A 23,973-nucleotide genomic window follows, 5' to 3' on the forward strand; every position below is an offset into this window, starting at 1 on the left:
CCCAAGAATGTTGCAGGGTAATGACGGCCCCAGAAATGTGCATAATGAATGTCAGTGTGCCATCAAAGCAAGTCAGACATTTTAAGGTCATAAATTTAAAGTGCCACGGGATAAATTCTACTTTAAATTAGGGCTATATACATAAACTAAAATAAAGTGCATTAGGTTTAAAAGTTTGAGTGGCCTGAGATTTTGTAGTGAATTGGCATTAAATGTTATTGTGTACAACATACTTTGAAGTGATGACAGTGTACCCAGTGCTATTACCCTTAACCTAAATATTTCATTTTTCATTTTAACCTATAAGAGTCTTTTCTTACCATTTTTCCTTTCCTTAACAGGTTAAGTCATTTTCTGTAAAAATTCTGGCCAAAGTGGTCTGCCATGTAAATTGTTTAATATGAGCTAAAAGTGAGACTTTTCTGCACTCACAGAATTTTTTAAATGAATGACTGATAAGTCCTCGATGAGTTGCTCTTATGGGAGAAAAAACACAAAAGCATTTAGCATGGTTGTGGCCATGTTTCTTTTAACACATTCATGTTTAATTTCATGGTAAAAATAAATAAGTTAAAAAGAAGAACTTTGTTGGTATTATTTATTTACATTTTATAAACCAGTAGCTGTGAGCTAAAACTACATCACCACTACTGTAACAGGTCTTCTCCAGGTAAATTTGACATTAAATCTTGATCTGAAGAGAAAATATAATAATCTACCTCACTATCTGTATGACAGACTACAACAGGAAATGCCCCATGTGGTGGGTCCATTTATCCATTGGAAGCCACATTGCTGAGACCAACAGCATCCAGCAGCGACAGTGACAGCTTTAATTTGGTAGCTGGCGGTCAACATGATTAGCAAACTGCAGGGAGCTTATACAAAGTGGACCAACTAACTCTGCCACCCACAGTGTGGGAGGAGAGGAGCATGCAACCAGCAATGAGAGGGTGCAGAGCTGCTATTAACAAGTATTATTTTTATCATTCTAGGGAATAGTTAAGACAGGTTTTCTGGTTTGTTATTAGGTATAATATCATGATACCATGATACCAAGGATATACAGAAAGCATTGGGATGACTAGATGTAAGCAAAATCAAAAATAAGATTTGCAGTGTTTCTACATTTTACAATTAGAAGGATATTACAAATCTACACACCTTTCATACCTTTTTTTCATATGCAGGCAGAGGCCCAGCCACTGCTTCATTTTCCAGTTGGCAGGGAGTTGATGTGTTCAGATATGATTTATTGATCATGTAGAGCACATTAGTTTACCCACTGTGTTCAGTTAAAAAGCAATAACGCATTTTACACCCTCTGTTCCATTCGAATGCAATAACACTAAACTAATTACGTAAACTGGGGATAGCAGTGTGATTTGTAAAAGCCCATGCTGTGTGCTGACTCTGAGCCATCTTCAGTGAGATGCTGAGAATACTGAAACTAATACAGCAAGATGTGATTAATTCATCGACACCTTATCTCTTTCTATTCGGGAGTTTATATGGAAAATTAGCCATAGGGCAGCAACAGCGGCTGTGTTTACGTGACAGAGCAAGCCCAGGTAATGACTATTATCTCAAGGCTACTCTTCTCTTTTTTCAATTTCTCTTTGTTTTAACTTAAACTCTTCTGACAATCTTTAAATCATTCTATATTAGGTTACATAATTTTTGGAGATTATTAACAACAAAGGTGTTTGGATATTCCTACAGAATTTAGAAACGATAAATCCTGTGTGGATTCAGCATTTTACATCATTCATTCATTAATCATAGTGAAATAAATCCATCCTAAATAAACAAACAGAGCATTTCCTTCGCACCTGTGGCCTCAGAGGGCCATAGATAATGCAGCACTATGATATGCATATGTATTAGGTTATAATTTTCCCCTGACTTATTTTAATAAATCTTTTTTTTTTTCTTTTTTTTTTTTAGTTTTGAACATTTATACAACAGCAAACAATAGTTTGCAATGAGAAATAATAAGTGTATAAGACTTAAGTCTTATTTTCTGTCAAGGCAGTAGTGTTGACCATGTTCGTGTTAGTGCATCTAACATCCCATCATAACTTTCAGGTTATTCTCCTGTACATAAAATGAAAGAAAATGTATGTATAAAACAATTATACACACAGCATTGTAGGGTTAAAAAAAGCCCCTTACGCTTCAAGAGCTGAAAGTTGGGTTTTGACCTGACACTCTGCTTCCCTGGTGTTACATCCACAGAATTCTCTCAAGTCATATCTTCTACTTTACATAAGACTATGCTCAAAGTTTGAAGAAGGGCAAAAATCTTCCACCAAAATCTAGATATCTATAAGCTCCCTACACTTAATAAATCTTTCCACTGCCACATGCATATCATCTAAATCAGAGTTCCCCAACTCTGTTCTTCAAGGCCCACTATCCTGCAGGTCGTAGACATCTCCACAAGCTCTGCACAAGTCTGCTAATGAACCATTAATTTGAATCAGGTGTGTTGCAGCAAAGACACCTCTAAGACCTGCAGGATAGTGGGCCTTGAAGAACAGGGTTGGGGACCTCTGATCTAAACTTAGACAAGGGCCTCTGAGACATGATCATAGATGAGTCTTACATCATCTGTGAGTTTGCACTGTCCCTTTAATGGTGTTGCCCAGCAACAGCTGAGACCTACAGCAGGTGGGGATTCCCAAAATTAGACTAACCTTCATGTGAATGTTCATTTACTCTGGTCTTTAGCTATAAATCTCCTAAGTTTAAGGAAAGTTGGACTAAAAGTTGTTTAGATAACTGTAAAGAAAAGATTCCTTAATTTATTAGTGAGTCAGACATGTATCTCCTGAGATGACACAGATGGCAAGCCTAAGTGGATCAAAGGCAAGTTTCAAAAATGTTGCCTTTGATTTGTCTTCATTTAGTGAGTTAGTCTTTTTAGAGTATGTTGTCGAGGTGCAGGGTGATGTAAACTTAGACAAAGACCAATCTTTATGGGAACATTCTGAAGACAGAATCCACTGGCTTTCCAACAATACTTGGCATGTTTTAAATGGATCAAATAGTTTTGGAGATGAGTAAGAAACAGGCAAACAAAGAGACATAAACCGATATGTTTTAATGAGATAGCAGCTATAATAGAAGAATTCTGAATCCAAAGTTTTGGCGTAGAGATCTCATCAGTGATAGCATCAGATAATATTTGTATTGTTGCTTATCTATGAAGTACTGCCTTTTTGTCTGTCTCAGCACAAGTATTGCATCTTTATCACTGAGACATTTGTGTTGGAATTGTGAACAAACACTGTTTTCATGTTTTCAAGAGTCACCTTTTTTATTTTTGGCCCAAAGAAAGGAAATGCAGGGATGCAACATTTCACTCAGGTCAACCAAGAAGTGTGCCATCAATTAAATCTATTTATGAAAAACTCCATTCAAAAGCTTCTTTCTGTCCTGTTGGTATGCAAATATAATACAAATATTTTTCATTTCTGTGCACACACAATAATATAAAAAGAAAATCACACATCCTCGCACATTTTAAATCTCTTATTAAGTCAATCAGAGTAAACTATTTGTCATCATATATTGTTATTGCTCTGTAATAGAAATAACAGCACAGGATTTGAGGAAATGTAGCATCCATCAGCTATTTTCCACCCTCCCATCAGTGGTAATTGATATTTAAGGTCTCGTTTTGTGCTCCGCTCTCCTTTTCTTGGAATGAGCTTTTGGATCGTAGAGAAAACAGCTGAGGTGGTGGAAATGGAATTGGTTGTGTGTCGATGCATAAGAGAGTGGGATTATCTTCGTGTAATGCCAGCCTTATTAAACACTATTACACTCTATAGATCAGGAGACTGGATTCTAAAAAATCTAAAGAAGATATGCTTCCTGTTCATCTATCAGCATAAGTGTGAGTGTATGTATGTATGTGTGTGTGTGTGTGTGTGTGTGTCTGTGTGTGTGGGTGTGTGTGTGTGTCTGTGTGCATTTCGAATTATATTTCCACAAGTAAGAGCACCATGCAATCCATATATCCATATATATGTATAAATTGTCTTGCTAACATTGTCATCATTTTGTGATTAATGTGTGACAATGACAAACAAGCTATTTTAAAGTGTTGTGTATCAGCAGGTACATGCAGAGCTGCAGACAGGGTCATGATTATTTAATTTCACAATTAATCATGGTATTTAACGTCATTACTTAATCGTAAAGATTGCTTAATACTGTCACTTTATATAAAATAACGTCAGAACCATAACTGCAGATCAGTGCAACTTGCACACAGAACAAAAACAAAGTTACTTGATAATAAATTGGGTCATCCTGTGGCCATCCTCTTGTAAGGCTTGAAAACTATCAGAAACTTCATAAATAAGGAGGATAAAATGGCTTCTGGTGGATCGTTGTTACAATGAATATTTATGCCCAAAATCATAATTTCTCTCGCAGAGAAAATGCCAAATTGGGATTTATTATGGCATTAGTAATAGCTTTGTTGTTTATGCATTAATGCAAAATAAAAAGCTTTAATTCTACAGATTAGTCTCTTTGCTTTAACACATCCATTTTGACAGTAATGAGTTTAATGTGATTGTACACATTTGTGTTGTTGGGAAATAAATTAACACATAATAATCATGATAATTGTAAAATTGTGATTATTTTTTGGACAATAATCGTACCAAAAATATTCATAATCATGACATTCCTGCAGACTGCAGGTATGCTTCTGATGAGTTTGAATAAGACATCAGCAGCTACTGTGCATGATGACATGGAGATAGTGCTTTACATTAAGAAAAAGAGAAAAATCAGCATGTCCACTGCTGGAATTTTTTATTTCACTTAAGTTACACAAAATGTCAATATTTTAATGCATAAAGTAAAATTCAGCTGCTATACTTTGTTTTTTCTCATAGAAGCTGAGAGTTCAGGACTGCATGAATATTTGAGTTATAAGCACAGAAAAAATCAATGACACACAACAAAGTATTGAGTTGTAAGTTCTTTTGCTATCAAACAAACAAGACAGGCAGTGGAAAGATAACAAAGGACTCTCACATCCATGATATATTATGTCTAGGTGATCCTGCTACAGCTGCTTGCAAGTGATAACATTGAACACAGATATCAACAATATCAGTATACATCAGCCCGGTGTCATATTGAACACTGATGGCATTTAGCTTGATTATTAAAAATCACCTCTGGAGATTCCTTCTAAATATGCATGCTTTACTTTGTTTTACACCTCCACCTTGTGTCCACATATATTACATCTATGATTGTCAATCACACAAAGTGGAGCGGGTTTCCTTTGCTTTTATTGAGTTTGTAAGCTGCAAAAAGCCCTTTTCAATCAGATAAAATATAATAAAATTTAGATCCACTAAAGCAGTTATCAACAGTTTGGGGACATTTGTGAGAAATTATCTTATGATAGCACCCTTACCATTAGCCTTTTAAGTCACAGTCATCATGTAAGCTCCCTGTGTCTTTAATAGTACAGCAGTAACTGCTGCTATAATATTCAGAAACATATTTCTACCAACCATCCTCATCAATGTATGAACAGGACACTATTGTTCTCTATCCCATGATGACTTGCCTTAGCTTAAGTTTTGACAAAACCATCATAGTCTTAGAAATCACTACATGCTTTTAAGTAAAACTGGGATTCAAATGCAGTTGGGGACGCAGTTCAAGATGGTGCCACAACAACCAAAGTGTGCTAAATAATAATCAGCCAGATATACCTGAGACATGTTCAGTTCAACATGCAGTCAAAATAAGTCATGACTTAGTTTCGAATCTTTTATTTCATTCTAATTTATGCTATTATTTCATTTTATTATTCTTTTATTTTGTTTATCAGATATTACAAAACAGAAAAACCACTGATAAAGACAAACACAGTTCTTTCTTTTTCTTAAGTATACTAACATACTGTAGTTCAGGCAAGTGCCCACACGCTTTTGTAAAATATTGACTAAAAAGTTTCATACTGCAATTTTGTTACTTTAAATGTGTTTTTAAATAAATGTCATGCTGCCAGACTAAACATTATATTGGTATACTGAAAAACATGTTGTCATTGAACACATCTGCAAGGCAAAAAGTGAGCATATCGACCAAAGCTTCACAAAGCATTTGCATCATTTTATTATCCTGCCATAACCATGGATCCACTTGTAAGTGACATTAGGCCAATGGGTCAGGGAGAGATTGTGGGTAAAATTTTACACCACCTAAAGCATAAAGCAGGACAACTTTAATTTTTAATGAAACCAAACCAAACCACTGGTGTTGATGTTCTGCTCCCCATGCTTTATGTTATTCTCACCAACCATCTCCTGCCTCCCACCTGCAGTAAAAAAAATGTATTTTATTTTAATTTAACATTTGTAACTAAACCCAATCCAGAGTGCACCCACACCACACATACCCACACGTTTTTGTCACTTACACTTCTCACATACACACATTTCATGAACAAATTTGTCTCCATCGTTAAGCGCCAATAATTTAATAGAACCAGGTTGGTGAGGGAGCTTTTTCTATTAAAAGTTAAGCTACACATTTATTTAGATGATTGCATTTTAATTTAAGTGCATGCTCAGATTTTGTTTCTGGAACCCCTCATTTATTTATTTATTTATTTATTTGTTTGTTTGTTTGTTTGTGAGGTCAGCGTGTCATGAAAATATGCAACATGGTATTTGTTCAAAAAGTATATGCAGTAATAAGAAACAACAAACAGGGTTTGTTATTTTTTATAAATTATTTGACCTAAATTATTTTAAATTTAGATTTATGGATCCTGGATGAAAAAGAGAAATTTTGTAGATATTTTTATTTTTTTTAAGAATAAAAAAGTTGATAAACATATTTATTTGTTAATAATTGTGGCAATCTTTGGACCTTTATATAAAAAGAAAAACTATTTGGACACATTTTGAAATTTATAAAGTGAACTAATTAGATTCTCTTCTATTAAGGCTAAACTAAACTTAGTAAAGGGTGGATGTATGCCGGTTGGGTTAGAGGGATGGGAGCCTGTGGTTAAGTGGACATGGAAGGTTTGGCCTTTTTGGTCTTTTTGTTAAGTACAGGGAAATGAATGTGGCACAAATGCCGGAACAATTTCTAGTTCTGCCTCATTATGTTGCTGTACATGATTTGGTCCACTGACCGGCATATTAACATGAAAAGAGACAAGATTCCATCGCTTCTGCTCATGATTCTACTTTGTCAGTTTGAAAATGCATGTAAGTGATTTCAGCCAGAGTGCAGGGAGAGAATGTTGTCCTCAGATCATTAACAACAGAATCTTGTTCTCCAATTGTGCTCATTCTTCCCTAGTTACTGGAAAATGTTTCCCACTATTGCTATGAAGGTGCTCTCCATCATCCCAAGTGACTGTGCTTGGAGTGTTCCCTACCCTGTCCCACAGTTTATGTTGTGACTGAAAGAAAAATATCTCCCATCTCTCTTTTTTTCATTTTTTTCTTCAGTCTCATTTTCTCAGATGAGTTCTGGAAGGTTCCCATTTAAATATTGTGCTTGGAATACCTACATATCCAACGTTTAAAAGCTTGATTTACCTTACTTCTCAGTAAGCTTACAGCTACTTTAGAAGTTAAACACTTGCAAACAGCTGTCTGTTATCACCATCATCATCATTACTTATTCTGTCCCATCATTTTCTGTACTCTAGATATTTTTTTAAGCCATTTTCAATGTTCCTCAGAGTTTGTCCATCCACATTTTTCCTAATATATTTTCAAATGCCTTGTGTCCTTCTTATGAATATAGACTTACATTTGTTTAATAGTCATTAAGTATTGCAATATAAGTATTGCTCTCTCACACTTATCAACACTTGATTCCTTTAGAGCATTTTTCATGTGAAATCTTAAGATTTGGAAAGGTTATGGTGTGGGAATAAGAGGATCACCTAAGCCTTTGAAGTCCACTGATATGCCTTAATTTCACCCCAGCTCCATCATGTGGATGATGGTATTAAATGACCAAGTATCCTTATCTCCCTCTTTTGGTTCTGCTGTTATTGAGGAGACATTTGACGTTGTTTATTTCCCACAAAGAGGCCTTTATGCTAATGCGCCCTCTTCTAAAGACAATTTTCTGTCAGTTTAACAGGGTGTTAAAACCACAGTCAGCATCAATCATGCAGAAGAAAGGCAGGGAGCCAGTGAAAACTTTAAGGCTCTGTCATGCTAATCTTCTTAACACCTAATAATAAATTCATTAGACCTCTATACGTTCCAGTATTGACACGCTTTCCCTTCTTATTTAAGTGGCGTATGTCAGTGTGAGTTACATAATTACTAAAAACATTGTAATGAATGCAAGCATAAGGCAAGCTCTTTAAGAGACTGCAAAGCTAGACAGCAATGAGATGTATTGATCCTATTAAAAGCTTTTCTGTTTAGCAGAAACCTTTAAGATTAACCTTATACTTTCCCCTAAGTTAAACTAAGTACCATCAGGCTATAAGAAAGTTTGGTACATTGTCATCTTACTTTCAGCTACACCGAAACACCTTTCTATCACTGTTAAAAATTTCTTTCTCTGCACCAAAGTGTTGCAGTTGATGTGAAATCATCATCACCACCATCATCCTTAAAGCTGTGATACTTGTTGCCCCACTTGTTACCTTGCCTAAGTGCTACATTTCACTTGTAAACCAGCAGGGCCAAATAGACAAACAATAATCCCTGCCAAAGATTTACTGCTGTAACTGTGCTGTAAAGACCCAACCTAAAGGAAGTCAGCACATCTTGGAACCAGTCAGCGCATTGTCCCAGCAGTCCAGCTCGGACTATGAAAACAAAGCCTTTCTGTCCACCCTTCATCCTCTTCCAGTTTTGTCTCTGAAGTAAGATTTAGAGAGAAACCCTGCACTCACTCTGAGTTAACGGGTGCCTTTTGAAAGGTTTACTACTCTGTTAGTTCATTTGGCACAACATTGTCTGTGCTGCTATAAACACAGCTATAAAGGGATCAGTGAGGCTGGCCTCTGTAAAGTTCATAAAAAGATCTCTGTCTGATAATGCCACTGACATATAAGAAATGGTCCCTCTTGAATTAGATTATCTAGCACAGGCTTTGATGAAATGTATTTCTTGACACCTCACCCTGTCTTCAACTCAGTGTCAGGTTGTTAGCTTTCCACATTTTATTCATGTTTCTATCTAAAATAAGAAATACTCCATTTTTATTTTAAGTTCAGTAATTTTTTTTTATTAAATGATTTATGCATATCTTTTTATTTGTGTAATATATAATACTAAAATATTTTCATATTTTTTTATGCAAAAACAAGCATGGATTAAGGAAATATTAAAAAAAAAAAAAAAAAACAAAGATCGGCTGTTGCAGTTATTATTTTTGCACATTTATATTCTTGGCAAGTATTATATTAACATCTACAGAAACCTTTTGTTCCACAAAACGGAGCTTATAAGCAGACTGCAAGAGAGCTTTTCCTTACACTAAAACTAAAAGACTTTTGGCATTTCTTCATTCATCTGTGGCTTTCAAACCTAATCTGAAAACTCAGGCCACAGTGTTGTTGCTCTACATCCACTGACATGTTAATGACTGACATGTGGGCTAATGTTACATACAGTCTGAGGTCATCCTTTCAAAATACATCAAAAATTATTTAATTGGTTGACTCAGAATCTTGAAGAGTTTGCATATAGACTATTCTCATCCAGCTAATTTGGATCTACATAAGTCTCTAAAACTTCTACAATATCAGTTATTTATCAAAAATTAAGTTATGTGTTTGTATTTTGAATTACAACTAAATTACTTATGAAGTACAAGGAAACGGTGCATCTGCCTTAACCATCACTGATTTGCTTTACAAGCATTTCTCATGTGTGCAGATGAGGAAATATTTAAGGAACTCAAGATGCAGTATTAAAAATATTATTGTCTGCACATTGTGAACTGTCCTCTAATCCAAAGCTGCTATAATGGTTATTTATTAATACTTTTTTAAACAGCTGAAAATGTCACATAGCGGTGGAATGTGTTAGTAAGTCAAAAAAAAAGATCCTGAGGAAAAGGAGAATCTAAACCAGAAGTATGAATGGGTCATTAAAATAGGAAACATTAAGTCATGAAGTGTTACCAATGCCAAACATAATAAGCTCTGATTACCACAGTTAACAGCATTTTTTGTAGCCCCCACAAAAATAGAAATTCTTATCACCTTTATAAGCTGACCTTTGATAATGAATTTCCAGTAATCTCGCCTGAATCAAAACAATAAATCCCTGTGATAGAAAATAACACTAAGTAAACAGAAAATAAATCAAATAAAACAATTGCAATAGATTAAACAATGGCGGGGACATGATGGAACAAATTAACCAGAAACTGAATGTGTGTATGTGAGCCAATGCTGCAGGAAAGTAGGTGTAGAGTCCAGCTTGCTGCGTCAGTGACAGCCTTTGCTTTAATGCTGTTAACATAGTACTTTGTAAAATCATGACACACTGACAACTGCTGAGCTGATAACAAGACTGAAACGCTTGATTGTAGCGGAGATGTTGTCAAAGTACAGCATGTGATTATAGAGGGGAAAGTAAGGTTAAATGGATTTAAACAATAAAATATAGTATCAATTACTTTATATAATGGCAGTCAAAATTTGGGTGCATCTATTCTTTATTAGTTGAATGGGCACATGTGTCCAGTGCATCACACCAATGTAAAAAAAAAACAAGTAAAGAAATATGTTTCAGTCACCACAGCTGGTTCATCTTGAAGAAACAATGTCATAAATGTGTAAGTTAGGCAGAATGGGAAGCCGAAGGATAGGGAAGTGACTGGGCCAGATAGGTAAAAATATGAATGGACCTGGCTTATTCTCATCGTAGAACCACAGTCAACTTAGATGATATTAGACACCAAAATAACAGGAATACAGAAATAAAAACAGCAAATATTTAGGTAATAGAAAAACTATTCAGTTAGACCTCCATGATGAAACGTCTCACTCATGGGTACCAAATTCACTACAATATTATGCCAAGTAACCCCCCCCCCCCAACAACAAAAAAAAAACAGAGGTTAATGACATATTAGAAGTAACACAACGAGGCATGGAAATCGGACCATGGGGCAATTGCACATTTTCAATCCTGCAACTTAAATTAAATGGGTCATTGTGCAGAAAGTGATGTTGTTGGAAACCCTATTAATTGAAATCAGGTGTGTTGGGAGCATCTCAAACCCGCGGAGCAGTGACCCTCGAGGGCTGGAGTTTGAGATTACTGCTATAGATATTAAATAATACTGGATTTTTTTTAAACATTTATAATCACTTATTGGAAATTCTGTATACCTGTTACAGATTTTGTCTCCAGTTACTTTTTAAAATTTTTCTTCTGGTTGGAACAAGCTAATGTTTAGGTGATTGGTGTAAAAGTTGCGTGTCAAAACCGAAGGTTTCCCCCAGTGCTTAGTGAATGTGTTGAACCTGATCAGAGTATATTTTCTGTATTGGGAGAAGGAAAAATATTTATGGACATGTTTAGGCACAATCCTAATTCCCCACTTTAGTTGTATGTTTACAAAGGATGGAGATAAAACACGAAAGAGTGTTGAAACTTTTGCACACAAAAATTACTACAACTGTGTTAATAGTTGGAATCTACATGTGTAGGAATAAATAACCAATACAGCTCAGTCCCAAAAAGGAGCTAAACACCCATTGCAGTGCAAAAACAAGAGAGGTCTAGGATTAAATCAGCACATCTGTACGGGGCCTCAGTGTTTAATGTATGTATATAACAGATTACAATCCTAACGTTTGCTTAAGTAAAAAAAGAAAAATATCTGACATCGACCAGAGAGCAACACCTGAAAAGCTGTCAATTGTGATATAGGTCAGGATGATGGTTAGAATTATGAGGCTGAGGCTGATGATTAAGATTATCAACTCATATAAGCAAAGAAATGAAGGCTTGTCTGTGTTAAAGTCTTGAGCGATAGTTATAAATAGCTAGCTAATGGAGCAACTCCATCATGAAGCCTGCTTTTCCCTGCATTGCTAACCACTCATCACTTCAACAGAGGTGTGTTAGAGAGGGCACGCTAGTCCTGAAGTGCAAATCAGAAATGCCACTCCTTGCTTCAGCTAATGAAGAGAGTGTGGAAGTGTGATGAGTAGGAGAAACTAACAGAAACGGAGAAGAGAAGAGGGCTTTTCATTTTAAGTATTTGAGAGTGTTGTTCCTGATTACATCTAGAACTATTAAATGTGGGTTTGAGAGTGCCAGCACCACTTTTTTTTAAAAAAAGAACCAAAAGAGGAGTGACTATCATCTCTATTATTAGTAGGTAGTGCAACTAAAAGCAAAGTCACTGAATATGAGAAAAATAGATGCACTGTATTGTATTAATATATGTCAGCCACTTGCTTTGTTTTGAAGTGAACATGAATATACTGTATGTTGCATGAGTAAAGAGAAATGGATTATATTTTCTGTGAGAGTGGAGTATTATTCTGTATGGAGATGTTCCATTGTATCATAGACACAGTGCTTATGGACAAAATGTACATTGTGTCAGCACAGTAAAAAAGCAATAAGGCTTTTATTTGGATTGTTTTATAGTTTTCACTAGTTTTCAGAGGAGACATTGAGGAGGGTAATTGTTGTGTGGAATGAAATTGAAAATAGAACATTTTTTCCATTTTCTTTTTCACATATTCAATGATTTTCAGGCTGCATCTTGCTTATATTGCCACCATCTCTGCAATGATTTCTCATCCTTTGCTTCGCCTCCTCACCACACTGCCTTTGATTTCAAGAGCTGAACTATTCTGCAACATTTGTTGATGTGGATCTGCAAGTAAATGCTGCAGAATTGTGCTCCTCTTGGAATTGTTCTTCTTCGCTGACCACCAGGAGAGGAACCCACCATCATCGGCTACGCACTACAAAGGCTCAAAACCTGTCATTTATGCTTTTGCCTAAACCTAATAAAATGTGAACTGGAAGGTTGTGATTTTTTTTTCTTTTATAAAAATAAGGTTTACAGTCAGGGATTCTTTCTTGGTGATAAAATACCACTGAGGTCATTTATGCACACATGGACACATGGAGAGTTTCTGGCTTCCCAGTTGTTCACACATACAGCCTTTCCAGAGCATGTGCAGAACATTTCACAGGTGCAGCACACGTGTGAAAAAGACTTGAGAATTAAAAAGACACAAAATTTAATTATTTCAAGAAATTCAAGAAACAGCAAAGCTTTCAATTTGAGAAGAATTGACCGAGGCTGGACATCAGATTGGATAACTTGCATTGCAAAACTCTCACACTTTTAAGGTGTAAAATGCACATTTGACAGTTTTCATCTACACATTTAGACATTAGTCCAAGAGTTTACAGAAAAAATAAAGGTCTCCATTTACAGTTAAATCTAACGGAAAATTATTGTCCAGCTATTGGTTTATTGTTATAATACAAACATTCATGTGCACGTCTTTACTGTCAGTTAGATGTTTAAATGCTGATTTTTCATTGTTTAACTTTTTGATTTTTTTTTTTTTTTTTTTTCTTTTTTGTTTTTTTGTTTTTTGCTGCCAACATTTCAGAAATAATAGCCATCCCCATTACAAGCAAAGTAGCTGTACATGCAGTTAGACAGGCATAAGCACACAGACAGCTCTAGTCCTCATACATAATTTGCCTGCCAGATTTTCTGCTCTTGTTCAGGTCCAGTGATTATGATGTGTAAGACCTTACCAACCAATCTGCTGCCCTGTGTCTTATCTGGTGTTTTGAGATCTGGGTATGAAGTTGCTCTGGGTGACTTCCAGATCTCATTAACCTTGGGCTGAAGGTCCACGGTTAAACCAAAGACCTAAAGGCCAATGGGTCAGAATATTAGTCTCTCATTCCCTGCTCAGCTCTGGTTAGCGTTCTTCACAGGTGTTTGGTGTACACCAGTTTATCCTGATGTGTTGCTGCTGTCAAGTGTCACAGGTGTAAACCTTCTGACACTGATAATATAATAAAACCATTTTGTGTTATAAATACATTATGGTAATGATTATTGTTAAAGATGCCATCAAAAAGAGAGCTGCCCGCTAAAGTAAAGATACAGTCAAATAAAAATGCTGCCTGTCTTTAATTTATCTTTTGTACTTCAACCTACAGAGTGTCTTTTATGACTGTGCATGTACAGTATTTTTCAGAAGTTAATTCTGATAAACCACAAATCTAATCATAACATGTTAATGAAATGTCCAAGGTTTCTGTGCCACAAAGCAAAAAAAAAAAAAAACACACCTTGCATACTAATTATAAATACATAAAACACTACAAAACAATAGAAAAAATACCCTGAACAAAACTGTTGACACTGTCCCTTAATATTTATTTGCAGGACCTTTAAACATTTCTTGAAGCCACCACTAAGCTTTTTGTTTCTATCTGCCAATATTTAATGCATTCTCAGTTGACGTTCTTTAACTGATGCATTTTCAGTTCCCTGCTTTTGATTCAGGGTTATGCACAATTCTGACCAGGGCTCTGCAGTATGACTCGACAGTATATAAAGTCAATAGTATCACAAAGCATCTGTGGATCAGTTTACCTTCGTTCTTTTACACATTCCATTTTAATGTCAAACATGAACATATAGAGAATTGTACTTCTGCCTGTACAACATGGAACATACAGTACATCCGTACAGTGTATTCCCTCCGTATCATTGTCTACTATAACTGATGCAACAGTTCTTTGTCATGTTTGTATATGGATAAATTTAGTTTAGATCTGTGCTTTTCAGAAAATAATACTCTAACATTATGGATTCTTTTTAGCATGTTACTAAAATTTAATGACCTATTGGCTAATTAAACTGCTACAAAAGAGATACACACACTTATTATACTCAGGTTTTCCCTGCTTCCTCTACCCGCTTCCCTTTTATTATTATAATGATTACTTATTTTGGCTCGCATGCACAGCACCAAAAGTCATCCTTAGCTGCTTAGATCAGAAGTTTAATTCAGTGGTGGAAAAATTAAGGGTGTATGGTCAGCAATTTCTTTAATTATAATAATATCATTACACACATGTTATTGCTTTTATGGCTGTAGTTGGCAACGGATGCACATGATGGATCAATAGTGCACTTGATTTGCAGACTGTGGTTTTCCATTTCCCAGTCAAGATCTCCAGGCTTCAACATATGACATGCTGTCTGGTTCAGTTTAGTTTGCTGTTTGTCACAGTTGTTGCTATGGTTACTGTAGTGCATGTTTATATGTGTTCTGATGCAACTGGGTATGTCCCTCCTCGAATGTCACATGATCAACTATCACACAAGCCATGGAACAAAGCTCACCCAGACAGATTGTAGCTGGGTGTTTTAAGGTTTCCAAAAAGGGAACATCCCTCAGTTCAGCGAAGGTCGGGCAGAGGTGTCATTAGGTTGACAGAGTCTAAAACAGGGTCTGCAAGGGTGTGGGGTTGACTGACAGTTTTTGACTCAAGGACATGTTGGTATCAGAGGTTAATGACAGAGGTAGCCTTGGTACGCCATAGGGGTTGTCACTTATACTGATACAGAAAGACTATGTGTGTTTGTGTGTTAAATGCAAACGTGTGTGTGTGTGTGTGTGTGTGTCCATACTCATGCATGCTAATGTCTATTAGAATATGCTGGAGTGAACCAGTTTTTAAGTAAATGCAATCAGTTTATTCTGTATTGACACAGTGATTTAAAATAGCAACAGATCAATGAATCATGACTCCAGACTTGATCCAGATTCTGGGATGATCATTTACGAATGTGGAATTTTAATCACTCAGACAATAAACATTTAATTTACCAAACAATCCAGGTGCAGACTGACAACATTAGAAAATGTGTGTGTTTTAACCTTTCTTGTCTTTGTCCTAAGTGTTCCCATTTGATCGGTGCAGTGGCGGTTTCAGGCACTACCTTGTTCTCCCCACAGCTTCATTTATCACAGGCAGCAATGGAGACACACAAAGACACTCACTGCTTCAAGGTGGTCCCTTCAAAAGCTTCAGTTTGTGTTCCTGAGTTAAATCAATGTGCTTGGTGACAACCAGTAGCAATGACCATTTCACTGTGCAAATTACTTAACAATCCATCCATCCATCCATTATCTTGACCGCTTATTCCATTTCGGGTCGCGGGTGAGCTGGAGCCTATCCCAGCATTTTAACAGGTGAGAGGCAGGGTACACCCTGGACAGGTCACCAGTCTGAATTACTTAACAATGTGCCACTAATTGTTCTATGACTTTGAAGCAGTTTGGCAGATAAAACAATCTTATTAAAAGGTGTTTGCAGTCTGTCTCAAACATCTAGACTCTTTAAATCTTTCCCCTTTATGCCTCTTTCACTTTTTTTTAACAGCTTTTAAGATCGGATGTGTGGCATTACAAAGGATTATGTGCCAAAGTGCATTGTATATTGGTTTCTGAGTGCTTCTAAAACACAGAATACCTGCACAGCTTAATAATGTGCCTCAATTTAGGAAACTGTTGACACAGAGCAGGGAAGATGATGCTGCTGCTCTGTTCAAATGCTGATCACATTATATGTCAGCAAAGCCACATTTATTAGAATATAGTGTCCTAAAACTGATTAATAAATAACATAACATTGGCTTTGTTTTTAAAAGCACGGAGACCATCTTTCTCAAAATTAGTTCGTGCTTGGGCACAACTACAGCAGCCACTTTGCTGATCATAAACTCTTTTAACTGCCTCCACAAAAAAAATTAAGTTTTAACTTCATTGGATAGATGTTGAAACAACTATTTCAGCTCCATTGCTACATTAACTTACTGGATCACTACTTCAGTTTTTCCAAAAATGTGGTTTCTCCACTAGGGGCCACTAAATTCTATAAACTGCCGTGTTGTTTTGTCTTGCTTTAGGTTTGAGCTCTTATGGTTATATTCGTAGTGAATTTTTGCTCAAAACTTGGGATGAGAGAGGGTCAGTGTATGTGTTGGTCATTGAATTTTGCATTTTGATTCTTGGATTGATTTTCATTAAGAGGTGATAATTAAAAAACAGAAACTGAGACTTTATTTGATTTTCATTGTAATGAAAAAAAAAACTAATTAGATACACATCTTTAAATAATTTCTTGATATTAGTTTGCAGAACAAAAAATAATATCACTAAAATACACCATATTTTCATACTGCACTTTACCTCTTGTTCTCCCACTGCAGAATCATTTTTGTCTAGGGTTCTTGAGGTATTTTCCATGCATCCTTTTTCTGTACCGCTTAGTCCAATTCAGGGTTGCGGGGAAGCTGGACCCTATCCCAGCAATTAGCAGGAAGAGTTGACCCTGGACAGGTCACTAGTCCATCACAGAGCCAACAACCACTCACATGGAGAATTTAGTGACCAATTAGCTTTTGCACTATGGGAGTCTTTGGACTGCGTGGAGGAAGCCGGAGTACCCGGAGAGAACCCACGCATACACGGGGAGAACATGCAAACTTCACACAAAGGTCACTGTTTGAACCTCTTCCCAGCCAAGGCTCGAACCAGCTGTGAGGCTGTGGTGCTAACCACCACACCACCATGCAGCCCGCCAGAGGTATTAATGTTCAGTTAGTTCTCATAAAATGGTGAGTTAAGATCCGGTGCTCTGCCTTATTTTTCACTACAGGAACTTTTTCATTTACTTTTTTAATTTTCAAAAACCTTAGCACATTTCCACCAACATTACCAAACTTTTCCTCACTCATAAGCAAGACTTTCCAGATTGCCTGGGATTTATTAGGGGCGGTACTGTCTACTTATTGGTGGAACATACCTGCAGTGGTCTGCACTTCTGCATATAAACCAGTGTGGAGCTAAAAACATGTTTATTTTCTACAAACTTAACTCTGTGTTTTGATCAGTGTGAGCTGGATAGAGAAATGAGAAGTGGATGGACAAGCAGATTTACCGCAACGACATTCAATGCGACTTTGAGTTGACAAATGAAAATGACAGTGTCTCGAAGAGGAGCCGACAAGCAGGCAGACCTTAATATAGGACAAACAAAAATCTAATTTCTGGAAACGTTAAAGAAACTGAAGGGCCACAACAGCCAAAGTTGGTCCGACTGCCAAAGCAAAGAGTGGCATCAACCATTTTCCAGAACTTTGTGGTGGAAATGCAGATGACAGAGATTGCCTAGATTTCTTTTATCCTGGTAAATAAATTCCGGGCAAGTTCCCAGCACAGTGTCAAGAGCATGGTGGGGAAAGAGACAGGCCAGTATAACAGGACAGGTGGAGGGGGCCAAAAGAGGACAACAACCGTTATGTGCATTTTTGTGCAGAGAGGAACAGGCGGAGCACTGCCAGAGTCCTACAAAATGACCTCCTGCAGGACACTGAGGTGCATGTTTCAGCTCAAACTGTCAGAAACAGACTCAGAAAGGGTGACATGAGGGCCCGAAATCAAGTGACTAACTAATAATAAATATATAAATTCAGATATGCACACTCTGAATAGAGAGGAGAGCAAATGAAAAATGTTAATGACACGCAAAGCTGTCACATTCATAACAACGTGGCAGCAAGTCACCATGGACATTACGTGAAAATGAAATAACTAGTGGTACAGGTATTTTAATTTGCACATCTGCTTATCCTTCTGAGATATGTCACCAAATTTTGTGATAAAAAGCTATTGTGAGCAATTTCTTTGAATAATTTGACATCTTTTTAAAAACTGAAGCAAACACTACTGGCATCACTTTGTATAAGCGAAGAGGAAAGAACTTCGTAAACCAAACTGAAAAGCTTCTCCTTGATTTTTACATTTTTCTCCTGACCAGCTCCAACAAATGTTTGATTTATCACACTGCCTCACTGATCTGTTTGTTTGAACATTGCCTGTGACAGTGATAGATAAATGGTTCATACAATCACCTGCTGAGGATCTTTTGGAAGTGCTTGCCCTTTTCTGAACAGTTTCCATGGTCGACTACCCAGATGGTTTTATATAACAAATCATTTGCTATGTCAGGTTAATATTGAAATGCCTGATAGATCAAACTGCAGGATTTAAACCAAGGCTGATGTAATAGGTGATACATTTTCTCACCATCAGCTTCTCTTTCACCACATTTCCTGGAGTGCTGATTACTCACTGCAAATTATACATCAACAATAAATATGAATTAGGCTTTAAAGCTTTGACACTGAGTATTATCAGGGATTACCAGTCTCTCCCATTCACCAAGGCAGAAAAATAACACAAAAATGTTTTTATTGGAGATGAGAAACCTAATAAAAAAAGGGATCATTGTATTGACTGTGTCTATTTTGATACATGCCAGTCTACTTTATCTGTTTATGAGCTCCTTTTTTTTCTTTTCTTTTATTCTAATGTGTAATTTTCCCATTTTAATATTTCTGCCTGCCCATCCATAACATAGTGTTTATTGTTTTTAACTCCTTCTCATCATATTGTCTCTGTCACCCTCAGCATGCCACCCAGGCTTCTACAAGGCCTATGCTGGAAACATCAAGTGTTCAAAGTGCCCTCCACACAGTTTCAGCTATGGACAAGGAGTTTCTATCTGCCGTTGTGAGAAGGGCTTTTTCAGAGCGGAGAAAGATCCTCCTAGTATGGCTTGTACACGTAAGTAAACCAGAACAAGTCTTGCTTTCTTGCTAACAGTCCCCTCCCTTATGTGTTTTAACACTCAAATAAACACCTTGAACACCTCTGACAAAGTTCACAGACAGGCGGTATTTGGTGCTGATTAAATTTATTAATTAATTTACTGTAAATTCTTACAAAATATTTTTAAACTTACATGAGCCTGACACTCTGGGTGAGTTATTACTTTTTAGAGCTGGTGGATTTCTCAAGAATTTGCTGTGGCTATAAATCCGGTCTCGTCTTTGGGACTTATCTGGTGTGAAACTGAACATTAGAGCGTCTCTGGATAAATTACATGGCTTTTGTTCAGCTGCCTCGTCTTCACCAATGATTCACTGACTGTCATTACGACTTCATATTTGCATTAAATTACAGTTTAACCGGACTAATTCTCCTTTAATTAAAAAGCCATTTAGCTGTCACTGAGATAGACGGGGGCCACGTCTGAGAGCTCTCCAGGGTGGAATAATGTATTTGTCTTTTATGGCAACACAAAGCCAAGCCATTGTGAAGATACCATTAGTTTACAGTGTCCTGGGAAATCTTTAGAAAGGCTTTTTAAGCTCTTAAATCATTGTTTTTGTTGCAAAATTGCAACTCAGATGAAATATCTTTGTGCATCTAATCAGAAATACATGCCTTTCACTTGCAGGGTTGTCAGGTCAAATTGCTATTAGTACAACAATTACTTTAATGGTCATCTTTAACATGAGCTGCATTTCTACCTCCTACTTGTGAAGGAAAATTGGATTTTGAAAGAATTTAAAACCAGCCCATAAAAAGTGGACCTGAATGCCCACATAGGCCAACTAGACCCCTACCTTTGTATAAAAAGTTAGAATTTTGTGTCTTGTTTATGGCTTTCAGTTGTTGGCAAGTTTCAAGGCACAGGCATATTTTAAATCTTCAGGGCCACTTTTGCTCCAAACACAAAGCCTCGTAATGATTTAACAACTGCACAAACTAAGATGAGTAGACTAATGTAACACATCTACTCTCACAAGCTGTGAGCTCTGCATTTACTCACATAATGCATTTTAATTAGAGGCTTGTAGGCGGGCGCGTAAACTGTTTGCTTGATGTTGAAGTCAAAAGAAAAAAGGAAATGGAGATTAAAGACTGAGGTGCCTTGGGAACGACAAAGGTAAAGAGGAAGAAAGAGAAGATGTCACAGGAGGAGAGATAAAGGTGGAGGAAAAGTGTAAGGGCTGGATGGAGTAGACAGTGAAGAGGGAAAGGAAGGAGGGTGCTGATACCAATCTCGCCCCAAGAGGAGAATGGGGGCTGATTGATGGCAGTGGGGTTGCTCTGCAGGAGGGGAGGTGGGAGGATTCTCCTCGATGGAGAGAATGGAGGAGGTGAGATAATAGCCGATAGAGGTAAAAAGAGATAAAGCGAAAGAATGGACGCATGCTGACAGGAGTGGTGGAGGAGTAGGAGGAGCTCTCCGGTCTGTTGAGACTTTTAGCAATGGTGGGGAGAAGACAGGAGGGAAGGATGGTGGAGGAGAGGGAAACATCCCATTGTCCTGGCAGACAGTGAGCTTGGCAGGACAGGAGTGTTCAAATCCCCCAGGTCTTTTAACTCCACCCTGTTGACAGCTGGCTGCCTGCTATAGCACAATGCTTACCCAGATACATAAAACACGCACATACACAGAGCACAAAAAGTGAAATGTGAGAGGTAAAATAACGTTGGCTGTTTACTGCAGAGTGGAAAAATTATTAAGATTTATTTGGTGAAGCAGAATGTGGTGGTGGCTTGGAAATTTTTCAGGGCTTCTTTAAAAAAATATTTATAAACTGTTAAAAACTGCTTACAAGTCAGTTTAGGTGATACAGGTTCAGGTGATGTTAAGCAGCTGAAGTGAACGAAGCATTATATAGCCAGATAACATTATTGATTGGGTCAAATTTACAATAACATGTATGTAAATAGAAGTCTCAGTTTGTCTAGATAACTTGGAAGTTATTATGGTTCACCATTGAAATGTCCAAATATCCTGGAAAACAGCAGATTGGATAGACATAAAGGTGTATCATACCTTAGAAACTTGTATTAGTAAAGTGTCTAATGATACATTAGTAAAGCAAATTGATGACTTTAATCAAGAAGAATAACTAAATATTAGCAGACTTTGAACAAAACTCTGCCCAATAACTCACAAATGATACCCTAAAAATCATCATTTGGATTATGTAAGAAATAGAAAGAGGAACATTAGCTTTTGTCTTATATATGTGACTGTTTGTCACTGAAAACTTTCCAGGTCAAAGTTGTAATCCAGAACCTTGAATTAAAATCTTTCCTAACACAAACCAATTTTTGAAAACCTAAAAATCAGCGATTCACAGAAATAATAATAAAGACCACTTGCTGCCCATATTCATGACCTTATTCCACATGTCATTTCAGTGTTCATCTCCTTTGGTAAGACTGGGTATTTGGCTTCTGGTGATAGGTCAGATCTAGCCAAAAATAGTTAAAAAAAAAAGTGGAATAAAGAGGGAGTGATGTAGTGGATAATGAAGGACAAGAAAGTATTGATAAAAATGTTATGTCAGCAGAATCTAAGTGTTTCTGCAGCAGAAACTAGGAGTTTTTGTTGGCTGCAGTTTCTGTGGATAAAGAAAGATACTGGCAACATCACAACATCTCTAGAAAAGCTAATATAAGGCATGATTTTTTCCTATAAAAATAATGGGAAGACAAAAATCACTGTATGAATAAATACACCAATTAAGCTTTTTGGACACAGTTTGTGTAAATGAGTAGGTGTGCTCACACTTTTTATGAACGCTGTTCTAAATTTAAAAGAAATTTGATTAAAAAACATTTTAAAACAACCTTGGCATGTCACAATGTCCCAGAGCTTTCATAATAAATGTTTAGAAGAGAATGAGCTCAAAGTTTTAGATGAGTTTCCGTAGCATAGCCACTATTAAAAATATTGTTTTAGTTACAGTTAATTCCATTTGTTCTTTGCCAGGTCCTCCATCTCCTCCTCGCAATTTGATGTTTAACATGAATGACACCTGCCTAATGCTGGAGTGGTCGCCCCCCAGTGACACCGGGGGTCGCCGGGACCTCACGTACAACGTCCTGTGCAAGCGCTGTGGCCCCGAGCCCAACCAATGCCAGCTGTGTGAGGAGGATCTTCGTTTCCTTCCGCGGCCACTGGGCTTGACCAATGCCACCGTCACTGTCATGGACTTCTCAGCACATGCCAACTACACTTTTGAGATCGAATCGCTGAATGGTGTGTCGGACCTGAGTTCCTTCCCTCGACAGGTGGCCATCATCACTGTCAGCACTGATCAGGGTGGTGAGTATGTAAGATTTAGACACAAGCTGACTCAATGCAGATTTCTGCCAATGGAAAGCTGACACACTAAACTGAGTTCCATTCGACTCAGTCTAGTTTTGATCATGTAGTGCCAGTTCATAACAAAAAGTCATATCAGTTCACCTCCAATTCCCTCTGAACAAACAGCAAAACAACAGAACGGGGAAAAGCCAGAAACTCTTCAGAGGCATTTTGACTTAGAAAGGGCAGCCATCTGCAGGAGGAGAGACAGAGCAACAGAAACAAAACAAACACTAGGCAATGGACAGACTGTGTAGCTGTAACTACACATTAAAGGAATGCTTTGAGAGCAAGGTTACAAGGACAGGAAAGTGGGTGAGAGAGACACAAAAGCACTGACACGCAATAATGACATACAAATAGAAAGAGAGAGAGATTGTGGCAGTACTCTAATGCATCAAGAACTGCTGCAGAGCAGCAAAGAAAAAAAACACAGATAAGCAAACAATCAGAAACTGTGAGCTGACTTTGACAGCTGTTGCTTCTTTTTACATGATACAGACTAACTAAATAGTATCGTTTCAACTACTGGAAAATAAAAAAACATGAATTGATTGTTTATGTTTAAAAAGAGTCATGCTCAATTTATCTTGTTTGTTTGTACTCTGCCTAATAAGTCTGGCAAAACATGTGGAAGAGCATCATCATTTCATTTATGCATTCCTTCATGAGGATTCAGCAGGAAGTAATCAGGATATGAATTACATACTTTCTGTACAGGCTTGAAGATGAAGGACACTAATGCGCATACTCTGCCCAAATCTTCAGGACTCACTTTTGTGATCAGATCATGTGATGTTTTCAAAGCGCTGTAACAACAAAACTAGATCATCTGGAGCGCTGCTGTCAATTTTACTCATAAGTGAATATTTTAAACTTGCTGGGATGG

The 23,973-nt window shown here is 37.0% G+C and overlaps 1 protein-coding gene across 4 annotated transcripts in view; it reads left to right on the forward strand.

Annotated features, from left to right (window-relative positions):
• epha6 (eph receptor A6) overlaps positions 1-23,973 on the forward strand; it is a 196,422-nt gene that overhangs the window by 80,258 nt on the left and 92,191 nt on the right. For 3 of the 4 annotated variants that reach the window (XM_042001122.1, XM_042001123.1, XM_042001121.1), the window contains 2 exons: positions 19,538-19,693; positions 22,707-23,042. In XM_042001122.1, coding sequence (XP_041857056.1) covers positions 19,538-19,693; positions 22,707-23,042 — 492 coding nt within the window. Of the gene's footprint in view, positions 1-1,508; positions 1,572-19,537; positions 19,694-22,706; positions 23,043-23,973 lie in introns of those variants that run through there. The other variant, XM_042001124.1, reaches the window with a different exon arrangement.

Source organism: Melanotaenia boesemani, chromosome 12, assembly GCF_017639745.1.
Source record: "Melanotaenia boesemani isolate fMelBoe1 chromosome 12, fMelBoe1.pri, whole genome shotgun sequence".
Lineage (NCBI taxonomy): Eukaryota > Metazoa > Chordata > Actinopteri > Atheriniformes > Melanotaeniidae > Melanotaenia > Melanotaenia boesemani.